Source organism: Festucalex cinctus, chromosome 21, assembly GCF_051991245.1.
Source record: "Festucalex cinctus isolate MCC-2025b chromosome 21, RoL_Fcin_1.0, whole genome shotgun sequence".
NCBI lineage: Eukaryota > Metazoa > Chordata > Actinopteri > Syngnathiformes > Syngnathidae > Festucalex > Festucalex cinctus.
Genome location: NC_135431.1, coordinates 2,831,836 through 2,844,703, shown reverse-complemented (window position 1 = coordinate 2,844,703; position 12,868 = coordinate 2,831,836). Strand labels below are relative to the sequence as shown.

The window sequence follows — 12,868 nt, the reverse complement described above, 5'->3', positions numbered from 1 at the left end:
TTTTACTGCATTTCTTTTGCATTTAATTTGCAATAGAATGAACAGTATAATTAATAAAAATCAAGTTTTTTTTTTAATAGATATTTTTACAAAACAGTATGTAATACGTATGTTGTTCATTTGTGTAGTAAAATGTTTTATTTTCAGCTGTTTTGTGTTTATTATAATATACAATGTTAGGTTAAAAAAAAAACTGCGTTTTCTTTTACATGATATATTGTTTTTAAATAATTTACATTACTGTGTTTTATATGATGATATATCTATCGTCTATTAACCAAGCATACTGGGATGCACATGCACATACACGCACACACAAAATAAAGTGTGATGTCATCCATCCTCACGCCCCCATTCCGCCCTGCGCAGGTGGTGTGACGCGTCGCCATGACAACAGAGGCAGGCTCGGAGACGGAGGTGAAGGAGAAGGCGGAGAAGTCGGCCGCCCAGCTCGACCAATCGGAGAAGGCCGCCGTCGCCGAGAGCCAGGAAGTGGCCGCCGCCACCGAGGGAGAGGCGGAGGCGGAGACGGAGACGGAGGGCAAGGGGATATCGCGCTACCTGCCGACATGGTTTAAGAAGCAGAAGTCTCAGAGCCAGGTGCGTCCATACGGGATGTCGCAGTCCTGCTCTTTTCTCACCTCCCAAATACATAAATAAACGTGGAACAAAAAATGCTTTGCGTACGTACAGACCTCCCCGACCAAGCAGGCGCCATCGCCAGAGAAGGCCGCAAGCAACCAGGAGGAGGTCCCGGAAGTGAACGGACACGCAGAGGAAGTCGACGAGAAGGAGGCGCTCAGTCCAGTCCAGCAGCAAATCAAGGAAAAGGAGGCCGAGTCGCATTCGAACGCCAGCGCAGACACAGAGGTTAGGAACCTTTTGTAATAACGTCATACGCATGTTCCAATTGTCGCTGTCCAAATATGGTCAAGGTCCTTTTTGTTTTTGTTTTTTTTGTTTTTTTTCCCCAAAATCAAAAGTATTGTTCGTCTGTACTATGAAACTATAACGGCAATATCGTGATATTGCGATATTAAAACTGCCACAATATATTATTGTCGATATTAAAAGTAGCACATCTGTTAAAAAAAAAGTGGGGTTGATTTCCATTTGTGCACTTCTAGCACCCTCTGGTGGCTAGTTTTTTGTTGTTGTTTTTATTTTTATTTTTTAATTATTATTTTTTTTAGTGCAGTTTAATTTTCACAGGGCATGTTTTGGCCCTTCTATGTTTACAATCCACACTAAAGGTCAGATGAAGGGGTACGTAATATTCCTATGAACTGAGTCAATATGTGTAGGAACTCAATGTGTGCTTGCATTACCAAGTAAGTGCCTCAATCATTTTTAGATATATTATATTTATGTATTTTTAGATATAATATTCTAATATTTTTTATATATTTTTTTTTTAGTATGAGCTCTTTTTTTTTTTCTTTTTTTTTACAATAATGTGACTTTTTTTTGTATCGCCAACCTCCCCACAATATCGTGATAATTATTGTATCGTGACCTTCATTGATGTTTGGATATCGCTCAACAGTGGGAGCCGTGCAGCTTTACGTTGCTTTGTTTGGTTTGTTGGCGGTTTAGTTTGACTGACAGGGGCCGTGTTGAAAGGTTTTTATGAAATCTGTTTAACAGCTCAGTGATTAATGCGGATGATCTCTCTTTTTCACAATAGAAAAAAAGCGAAACAAAACAAAGAACGCGTCTGTGGGTGGTTAAGTGCTGGTAATTATTGCTTGGCGGGCTGGCGGTTTGCACCAGCCCACGCCGTTAAAACCGCAAGCGAAACCACTGGTGAGATAATAAACGGGGGGGGGGGGGGGGGTCGTAACAGTCAGCCAGCAATTTTGTTTTGCAGAGCTGTTTTTGACCACAGACGAGGCGCCCTGAACTTTTTACTTTTTTTTTTTTTTTTTTCCCAAACTCGTTGAAAGTCATCTGCCTGCTTCATATTTGTTGGTCAGCCCACCCTCTCCTGTATGGAGGACCAAAACTGCCAAAATGGGAAAAAAAAAAGAAAAAAAAAAGACGAAATAAAAAAATTAATTAAAATAAAATTCAAAAATTAAATACAAATGTATTTATTTATATATATATATATATATATATATATATATATATATATATATATATATATTGTTCTATTTCCATCTGTATTTTTTTTATATGGATGTCCAAAACTGCCAAAATTAAAAATAATTAAATAGATGAATAAATAAATGACAAAGTGAAAATAACAACGGATATAAAAAAATATGATTAAAAAAATTGAATACAAATGTATTTATTTATTTTTTAATATTTATTTCGTCATGTATTAATTTAGAATTTTGGCAATTTTGGTCCTCCATACTCCTCCTCCGTGTTCCATCCAGGCCCCCCACCCTGTGACATCATCTCCTCAGTCGGCGTGCCAAAAACGAGCCCGCCCGTCTTGTTTTTTTTTGTTTTTTTTTCTTTTCTTTTTTTTTCTGCAAGCGCCCACAAGGAGGAAGCGCTTGAGAGACTTTTCAACTCTTGCTTTTCCCAGCCTGCCGGAGAGGAGAAAGCGGAGCAGAAAAGCGCGGAGGTCGCCAAAGCCGCAGGTGACGACGAGGACGAGGACGGAGGAGCCGAGCGGGAGCGGCCGGCCAAGAAGGAGCGAGCGGAGGCGGGCGACGACGGCGGCGGCGGCGGCGGCAGCCAGACCTCCTCCGTTTTCCAGTCGCCGCTGCGCTTGGTGAGGAAGAGCAAGATGAAGCTGGTGGTGTGTCACGTCACCCTCCTGGACGGCTCGGACTTCGCCTGCGAGGTGGAGGTGAGACACCCCCCCCCCCCACCCCCCCCCCCTCCGTCAATGATGTCATCGCTAATAGGATGTGTTTTGGAAGTGCACGTGAGGACGCGGTCGACTTTCTGACTCGCTTCTTTTTCTTGGGTGTGGGTTTGAGGGATCAATGGTGACTAAAAGCCGAGTTTGGTGCTGCCTCATACATACACACGCAGGCGCGAGTATTTATCAGATTATGTGAGGGGACGCAAAGGGGAACCCCCCCACCCCTCACTAGATTAGTTTCCTAACATCTGCTGCTTACGACGAAGCGCAGACGGTGGTTTCTTCATGACGTCAGTGCTCAGATAACACCAGTGCTTTATAATGGGAATAATTAAGAAGAAATAAGGCAGGCAAATATTTGAATCATACTTCAAAATGTTTTACAGTGTGCCGCCGCCCAGCGTCGGCTGTTGTTTGAACAGAAGGCACTTTGTCCTGCGACAGATAATGCTGATACTGCAACCACTTCTATTGTCCCGCACGCACGCACGCACGCACGCACGCACGCACGCACGCACACACTAGCATGGTGAGGCTGGCAGAGCGAGAAACATGCACAGTGCATTCCGGAGATGAAAATGCTCTTTTGAAAAACAAAAACTAACTGAAACTACATTTTATGTTTGCAAAACAAACTAAAACTAACTATAATTACAGCAAAAATGTCCTTTATTTGGTCATGAATTGAATGCACGAGCCTTTGGGGATGATTTTAAATGTGATTTGAAGTACATTTATTTTGATATTAAGCGGCAAAAGGATGTTTTGTGCACAAGTAATACACATTTCAAACAAAAAACTAAAACTAATACTGAAACTAACTAAAATGAAACTAGAACGAAGTATTCTTTAACTACACCTCATGAAAACTAACAGAAGCATCCTGAAAACTAATTAAAAATAACTCAATTTAAAAAAAAATACAACTAATACTAAAACTAACTAAAACTAAACTAAAACGAAGCATTTCTTAACTAAAACTAATAAAAACTAACAAGCGCCGTGAAAACTAGTTAAAACTAACTCAATTTAAAAAACTAATACTAAAACTAACTAAAACTAAACTAAAACGAAGCATTTCTTAACTAAAACTGATAAAAAGTAACAGCCCACAATTTCAAAATCAGCATAATTTAAAAATAAATAAATATATATATATATATATATATATATATATATATATATAAATTGTTAATTGAGTAAATTTATACATTTGCACTTTTTTTTTTTTATTTTAAAATAACTAATTTAATAAATTTTGTTTCATCCAAAAGGAACTTGCATAATTAAAGTGTTTCAAAGAATTGTATTTGTCTTAATGTTTTTTTTTTATACGTTTAAATATTTTCTTTTATTCCCCCCCAAAAAAAAAAAAAAAAAAATGGTCGTCTTAATCGTGACTTCAGTTATTAGCAAAATAATCGTGATTAAATAGGGGTGTGAATTGCCTGCCGTTTCGATCCATATCACGATTCATAGGTCACGGTTCGATTCGATACCGATTAATCCCGACACGAATCTATAAGTTGATTTATTGTAATTTTTTATTTTTTTTTTTAAAACAAAGACTTAATTTTAAAATGATTAATTGTACGATTGCACCCTGAGAAGTGATGAGGCTGGTGCGCTCGACTGTATTGAAGGGAGAACATGCCACAGATGTTTTCTGCTGTAAGATTTAAAAAAAGGAAAGAAAAAGAGAAAGAAAAGGTCTTTTATATTCCCGATTGCCTCCACGTTCAGCACGCCGCACTGCCCGTCTTGAAAGTCTCCCTATCTATGGAATGCAACTCTCAGCTCTGTGCATGCATTTTTTGTCATCATTTTTTTTTTCCCCACCCGCCTGCTTTCTGTCTGACCTTCTGCCTGCGTAAAGGTCACTGTCGCCTGTGTGTGCGTGAGCACATTTTTGTCATTGTCGTTGCTGAGTGTGGAGGATTTTTTTTTTTTTTTTTTTTTTTTTTTTTTTACGATGGAATGCGGCCCCGGCCCCGGATTGCGCACATATCGAGGAGACAGAGATGCATTGATACAGACGCTCGGACAGGAAGTGAAGCGCACAGACCAAAACTTCTCAACCTTTTTCAATTATAATGTACGGAAAGATGGGAAATCTGTCACCCTTTTTCTTTTAGTTTTTGGTCGTTATTTAAAAGTTAATATTTTGTCTGTAATTCATTTGATACTTTCATTATTTTTCATGTACAATTAGCACCTTTAAAAACACATTTTGCAACTTGCCATCGACTGACGATGACATCACAAGGGCTCAGGTAACCAATCACAGCTCAGCTTGTGAATGTCACATGACCGAATCTAGAAAACGGTTGAGCTGCGATTGGTTGCCCGAGCCCTTGTGATGTCATCATCAGTCGACAGCAAGTTGCAAAATGTGTTTCTAAAGGTACTAATTGTACATGAAAAATAAAGAAAATATCAAATTTATTATAGGCACAATATTAATGTTTGACTGCCAAAAATGGCTAAATTATATTAAGTATACCTTTTAATAAAGAAATAATTTTTTTATTGTCAAATGAAAGAATAACTATTTTTTTTTTTTTTTTTTTTTTTTTAACATGTGGTAAAATAATCAAGTTTAATGTGTTCCTCGTTAATTAATTGTAATTACACTAGATGATGTTCAACTATTGGAGGGTGATGCACGTTTAAGTTTATGTCTGGTAAAAGCAAAAAAAAAAAAATTCATATGAAAGTTATTGCATGTCTTTGCGATATGCATATTTGCATGGGCCAATATCATGATCTCAATATTTTTGCGATATATTGTCCAGCCCTACTAAACAGTCTGCAGTAGTACAAATTGAAGTAGCAAATAATAAAACAATTTATAAAAAAATACATTTGCAACAGTCTTTTTTTTATTTTATTTTATTTTATTTTATTTTTTTAAATCAGTAATAAATAATTCCGTTTGTGGAATATGAATCAAGCAGCGAAATTGATTGATCTCAGGGGGCGGCCATTTTGCCGTTTATCAACTGAAAATGACATCACAGTCTCTCAGTTCACCTGTTTTCTCAGTTTGGTCATGTGACGTTTGCACGCTGAGCGGTGATTGGTGGGACTGCATTGAACATATTGACTTCCCTTTTAAAGTAAAAAAATAAATACATTGTTAATGTCCTTTTTTAAAGTGTTGTCTGTCTGTTTTGCCTTTTTTTTTTTTTTTTCTTCCTCCAGAAACGGGCCAAGGGTCTGTTCCTGTTCTTCAAGGTATGCGAGCACCTCAATCTGCTTGAGAAGGACTACTTTGGCCTGACGTACACGGACCACCACGAGCAGAAGGTAACGTGTAACCTTGGCACAAATGCACACAAAAAAGTGAACACGCAGTCGGTCAAATAGCAAATTCAAAATTGTTTTTTTTTTTTGCTTTCAACATTTGATGATGAGCCCATCAGGTGTGTAACTTGAAAGTGTCTCACACATCCTTGTCTTTGCCTGCAGTGCTGGTTGGACCCCACCAAGGAAATCAAGAGACAAATCCGCAGTAAGTTGCACTGTCAATGCCCGCACTTTTTTTTTTCAATTTTTTAAAATATATATATTTATACATATTGTATATCTATATTTTTTATTTTATTTTATGACATTGCATTCCGGACTTAAAATATATATACTGTGCTGTATAAGTAAATTAAAAACATGTACTTCTAATGAAAAAAAATTGACTGTAAATAAAAAAAATAAAAAATAAAAAAAAAGAATGATGCATGAAAAAGCATTCATAATAAACTAAAAATCATACCAAAATGAAAAAACATATAAATAAAAAAAAGAATATATTGTGCACTGTAAATAAAATTAAAAAAACAACATACTTTTAATGGGAAAAATGAATGTAAATGAAAAATAGAATATATTTTGAATGAAAAAGCATTTATAATAAAGTAAAAATCATACCAAAAAAAAAAAAAACATAAAATAAAAAATAAAAAAACATTCTGTGCTGTATACTGAAAAAATAATGTAAATGAAAAAAAGGAGCATATGTTATGAATGAAAAAGTACTGTAATAAAGTAAAAATCGTGCCAAAATTGAAAAACATATAATAAATAATACATGCTGTTCTGTATACTGTAAATAAAACAAACAAAAAAAAAAAAAAGAACCTACTTTTAATGGAAAAAATAAATGTAAATGAAAGAAGGAACATATATTAAAAATAAAAGCATTTATAATAAAGTAAAAATCAAACCAAAACGAAAAAACATATAATAAATGAAAAAATATATATAATTAACAGAATTGTATGATTTATTGATTTATTTTTCAAATGAAGGCGGATTTCCATTATCGCCAGGTAGATTTTGGAGCGTAGGGAAGACTGTAGTTGTTGTTTTATTTCAAATCCAAAACACACACAATGAAAACTACTTGTGATGAAATGAGCCTTTTTGTGCCTTTTGTTGACGATTACACGTTGGCATTGGATGACACCAAAACGGCATTACGCAATACCACCGCTGCATTTTTTATTTGAGTTTTATGCGTTAGCCGGCGCTCGCGTGCGACGTGCGTCGGGGCTTAGCGGCGTCTAAAAGCTGCGCTTTGCCCTCGCTCGAACGCGCCTCGCTCTCTCCTGTGTCCGAATCGCTCACACGCACACACAGATGGGAGGAGGCGGGGACGAGGGGGACGGGTGGAACCAGGCCAGATGGATGGAAGCGCAGACGACCCCGATCACACAAAAAAATCTCCGTGAATGATCCCCGTTGTTTTTCTTTTTTTTTTTTTTTTTTTTCCTGTTTCTTGCTGTTTTGCATGAACTCTTTTCACATCTGTCCTTAGGTAACAACTGGCAGTTTGCATTCAACGTCAAATTCTACCCGCCTGATCCCTCGCTGCTCACTGAAGACATCACAAGGTGATGAACACTTTCATAAAAATGTGCATTTTCGGGGTGTAGACATAGCTAAGTGCCGCCAAAACTGCCAAAATTAAAAATAAACAAATGAATAAATAAAATTGAAAATAAAAACGATATTTAAAAAAAATAATTCAAAAATTTCATATAAATGAAAATAAAACAACTTATAAATAAATACAAGTAAATACAAAAACAATATTCAAAAAAATACAATTAAATATGAAAAAAAAAAGTATCATAAACGACTTGTTCGGCGATCCGCTCACTCGACCATTGAAAGGCAGTTTGCAACGGCGGAGTCCAACCCAAGACATGTTTAGGACCGCCTCCCCTCTTTTGAATAACATTTCATTCTGACAGAGTGTGTGCAAGATAAAATAAATAAATGTGAGAGCAGAGCGTTTTTTTTTAAAATTTATATTTAATTCTATGTATATATTTGTATTTATTTCCTTATTTTTTTATCTCGTTTTTTATTTTTTGTATTTATTTTATTTATTTATGTATATATCATTTGTGTATATATATATTTGTATTTAATTTTTGAGTTATATTTTATCTGTTTTTAATTTCACTTTTTATTTATGTATTTATTTATTATTCATTTATTTATTTATTTTTTTAATTTTGGCTGTTTTGGTCCTCCATTAAAAAAAAAAAAGGAAATAATAATGTAAAAAATAAAATAAAAAATATATACATTTATTAAAAAAGAACAAATCTGGATGATGGTGAAAAACAGCTTAACGCTGTATCTCCACATCACATGACAGCTCTTACATGGTTCCAAGTCTTTTGTCTTTTTCCAGCATTTAAAAAAAAAACAAAAAAACGTCTAAATAAACCTAACAGGAGCTTTAAACGGCATTCTTGTAGGTCTTAGACATTTGAAGCAGCACTGTGTTTGCCCACTGAAGAGAACCCGAGTGAGCGGATGGCTGCCACTTAAAAGCGGCCGTGACAGCAAAAGTCCCCCCACGCCGCGTTATTGCCTTCTTTTTTTTTTTTTTTTTTTTTTTTAAAAGACTTTCCCCTCGTAACCAGGATCCAGAACCGGCTACCCGCCGATGAACCCTCCCCCCCGCCCCCCCCCCCCCCCCCCCCCGCTGTGGCGTTTGAATTCTGCCATTCACTTTAAAAGCTCCATTTGGATAATGAATTCCTGCGCTTAGGGCCTGTCCAACATCCACAACAATTCACTTGAGCGCAAGTTTGGCGAATGTTGCGCAACTCAAAATTATACAACAAAGAAAAATTGCCAATTTTTTTCCCCCCCTGCGAATTTGCTAATTACTAACTGACTGTGTTCCTCTTCTTGCCAAGGTACCTGCTGTGTCTGCAGCTCCGCGAAGACGTGGCGTCCGGTCGACTGCCTTGCTCATTTGTCACGCACGCTCTCCTGGGCTCGTACACACTGCAGGTAATAGGACTGTGATGATACATCGTGATACTTTGTCTCCCGATAGATTAATCGATACGCCAGCGCAAGTATCGCGATGTTTGTAGTTAACTCATTTACTCCCAATAACGTATAAATACGTTTTTTTAATGTTCTAAGTGTCCCAAAGACGTATTTATACGTTTTTTTTGTTTTTTTTGTTTTTTGGTTTTTTTTAATGCTAGAGCATACAGAAGGCTTTGACGCAGCCTCTCAACTGCAAAGAACGGTTGCAGAAGTGGTAGTTATTACACAAACGGCCAGCAGGTGGCAGCAGAGCAGAGGAGATCAACCAGGGCCATGTAGAAAAAAAAAGCTCAATTACTTCCAATTTTAAATAGATTTGTGAAAACTGATGAAACTTAGCTCTCTTCTAATGCTAATTGCTGCAAAACGGAAACAGATAGAAACATACTTTTGTTCCATGCTTTTATAGCAACAGAACACAATATTCTGTGGGCCTTGCAAAATCAGTCAAAATCCAGTAAAACAGCCGGGAGTGAAGAGGGATTGTTTCAATCAAAATGGCTGCCAGTGAATGAGTTAATGTACAGCCACTATAACGGCTCTATTTTACATGGCTTTTTGAGCAATTACTTGGCGGGCCACTAGGGGGAGCGCCTCACAAGAGTGGCGGGGAAATGGACGCAAGTTTTCAGGCGAAGAAGACTCATGAGCTTGCTTTGTGAAAGACATTTTATCTGTCCAGCAAGTGACTCCTCCGTTTTGCATACGTTTCTATGGAAAATGTGTTTTACATCTTCAATTTTAACACTTTTTGAATCACACAATTCCTGATTTAATTGGATTTAAGGTGAAAGTAATTTTATTTCTTTATTTACTTTTGCAATGTTCCGCAAAAAATGGTTTTCTGACATTTTGCATGACAATATTGTTGGAGAAAGACACAAATTTGTTGACAGAAAGTGATCTCTGTTCAGAAGACATTTGTATTTAATTTTTTTTTTAAAAAATACACTAAAGTACTAACTGTGAAGAAGACGCCAGTTTTAATATCGTGTTTCAATCAGTTTACGTAGTTTTATCGTGGATTAATATCCTGAGCAATATATCGATAATCGCAGTATCGTCAAATCGTGGGATAATCGTTATCGTGAGCCTTGAATTGCATATCGTATTGTGAAGGTACGCAGAGGTTTGCACCTTTAGCAGGTCAAGTACAATGAGGAAGAAGTGACCCCATTCCGTTTTTTGTTTTTTTGTTCTCAAATGCTTGGGATTAAAAAAAAAAACAGCGTAAATATATATTTATATAAAAACCACACACACCCACAATCAGATATCTTCATATCTTGGAATCTGGCCTCTTCCGAATAGATGAAAAAAAAAAAAAAAGATCAAAACATCCATTTAAAAATCTGCAATAAAGCCTGTTTGTTCACTGTAGTCAAAAATCTGGATCATGAACTCAAAATGGCGGCAACAAACAGGTCACCCGCTCTCTGGCCTTGTGCGTTTTCGATTGGACAGGCGGAAATTGGAGACCACGAACCCGACCAGTCCCGGCCCCTGGACTACATCAGCCAGCTGACCTTTGCCCCCAATCAGAGTAAAGAAATGGAAGAGAAGATTTTGGAGCTGCACAAGTCCCACAAGTACGAGCCGAGGCGCTGATGCGAAAAATCAATTCTGTCATGGTTACAAATTTACGAATTTTTGGGCCTTTTCAGGGGAATGACACCAGCGCAGGCCGACGCGCAATTTCTGGAGAACGCCAAGAAGTTGTCCATGTACGGGGTGGACATGCATCATGCTAAGGTACCAAGACAAAAAAAAAAACAAAAAAAAACAAAAAAATCTTCATTGATGTGTGTGTCTCAGCTGTACAAACACTTGGGAAAAAAAAAAAAAAAAGGCCACGGGAATAATAGCCCACCTCCCTAACTGGGCGAGCGGGGTGGGGGGTGCACATTCCCATGTGTGTCGCCATCATGTTTGTCCTTTTTGTGCCGGAAAAAGCGAAGAGGAAAATATTCATGAGAGAGGGAGATGGCAGGCTGAAAATAGAAAAAGCGAGCGGATGTGAGATGGAGGACAGGGCGCTCTTCAAATAAAGGCCATGCTCCCATTTTTTTTTGTTTTGTTTTTTTCCCCGGCGTTCCACTGTCAAAATATTCCAAAGTAACAGAGAGGTCGAGTCTTTTTTTTTTTTTCCCCCCCCGTCTACTACTTCCATTGTGTTGCCATGACCACCAGAGTTATTATATAGTTCGTTTTGATTATTATTATTATTTTTTTAAGTTACTTTTAATTAGTTTTCAGGGTGGTTTTGTTAGTTTTTATCAGTTTTAGTTCTTTAATAAATGCTTAGATTTAGTTTAGTTAGTTTCAGTATTAGTTTTAGTTTAAAAGCGACGTCATCTGAAGGCGCTTTTCTATTGGCTGCTGCTGGATGACGTCGCTTCTGTGTGAAACACTTTCAGTCGTCCTTGTTCCGCTTAATATCAAAATAAATCGACTTAAAATCATCCCCAAAGGCTCATGCGTCAAATTAATTCCCAAAAGATGAAAACGAAGGATATTTGTGCTATAATTATAGTTATTTTTGTAAACATAAAATGTAGTTAGTTCGTTTTTTTTGTTTTTTTGTTTTTTTAATTTTAGTTAGTTTTTTTCCGTTTTTTTCCGTTCGATTTTAGTGAACTAAAATAACCTCGATGACCACAGATACAAACGTCTATAGTAAAATAGCGAGTGATCGATGAACTGCTAACTGCTTGGCAAAGGTTGTGTGTCCCGCGTGTGTGTATGTGCGTGTCCATTATCTCCCTCCATTAGCAACAGACCCCCCCCCATGTTAAGTCAATACCCCACTGACCATTACCAGATGGCCTCGGACTTAAAAGCTTTGCACCGAGTTAGCCCGCCAAGCTAACCACGTTAGCGTCGAGGAATCAACTTTGTGTTCAGACTGCAGCAAAGAAAATCAAAACATTCCGGCTTTACAATTCATACAGTGGAAGTACCATGCGAAATGAAAACGCAGAGTCTGTTGGTTCGGATGCTTTAGAGCGCCTCGTCGTCAGCCCTGAGTGCTCGCGTGTCACCCAGAGAAAGGCGAAAGAGTGAGAAGGGGAGGAAAAAAAAGTTGGTTGAGTCTTTGGATCAGGGTTTCAGGTCGGCGCGGCCGCTTTAAAGTGCCTCGTCGTCAAGCCTTGGGTGCTCGCACGTCACTCAGAGAAAGGCGAAAGAGTGAGAAGGGGTGGAAAACAGACTTGAGTCTTTAGATCACAGCGTGGCCGCTTTAGAGTGCCTCGTCGTCAGCCCTGAGCGCTCGCACGTCACGCAGAGAAAGTTAAAAAAAAAAAAAAAAAAGTCAGATGGGGGTAAAAAAGCTAGACTTGAGTCTTTAGATCAGTGTTTCGTTTCGGCGTGGCTACTTTAGAGTGCCTCGTTGTCAGCCCTGAGCGCTCGCACGTCACGCAGAGAAAGTAAAAAAAAAAAAAAAAAAAGTCAGATGGGGGTAAAAAAGCTAGACTTGAGTCTTTAGATCAGTGTTTCGGGTCGGCGTGGCTACTTTAGAGTGCCTCGTCGTCAGACCTGAGTGCATGCGCCTCAAAGAGAATGCAAAAGAGCATAGGGGGAAAAAAACCAAAAAACAAACTCAGACATGACAGCCAGCATTTGGACGTGGGCTTCCGGCTGGCGTGGCCGCTTTAGAGTGCCTCGTCGTCAGCCCTGAGTGCT

At 37.9% G+C, this 12,868-nt stretch overlaps 1 protein-coding gene across 17 annotated transcripts in view; it reads left to right on the top strand.

Moving 5' to 3' along the window:
- The window catches only part of epb41l2 (erythrocyte membrane protein band 4.1 like 2), a 50,931-nt gene that overhangs the window by 14,384 nt on the left and 23,679 nt on the right, over nt 1–12,868 (top strand). For all 17 annotated transcript variants that reach the window (XM_077511321.1, XM_077511324.1, XM_077511332.1 and 14 more), the window contains 9 exons: nt 370–600; nt 694–870; nt 2,543–2,809; nt 6,032–6,136; nt 6,299–6,341; nt 7,644–7,719; nt 9,046–9,142; nt 10,652–10,776; nt 10,852–10,939. In XM_077511321.1, coding sequence (XP_077367447.1) covers nt 388–600; nt 694–870; nt 2,543–2,809; nt 6,032–6,136; nt 6,299–6,341; nt 7,644–7,719; nt 9,046–9,142; nt 10,652–10,776; nt 10,852–10,939 — 1,191 coding nt within the window. In that variant the 5' untranslated portion in view covers nt 370–387. The remainder of the gene's footprint in view (nt 1–369; nt 601–693; nt 871–2,542; nt 2,810–6,031; nt 6,137–6,298; nt 6,342–7,643; nt 7,720–9,045; nt 9,143–10,651; nt 10,777–10,851; nt 10,940–12,868) is intronic.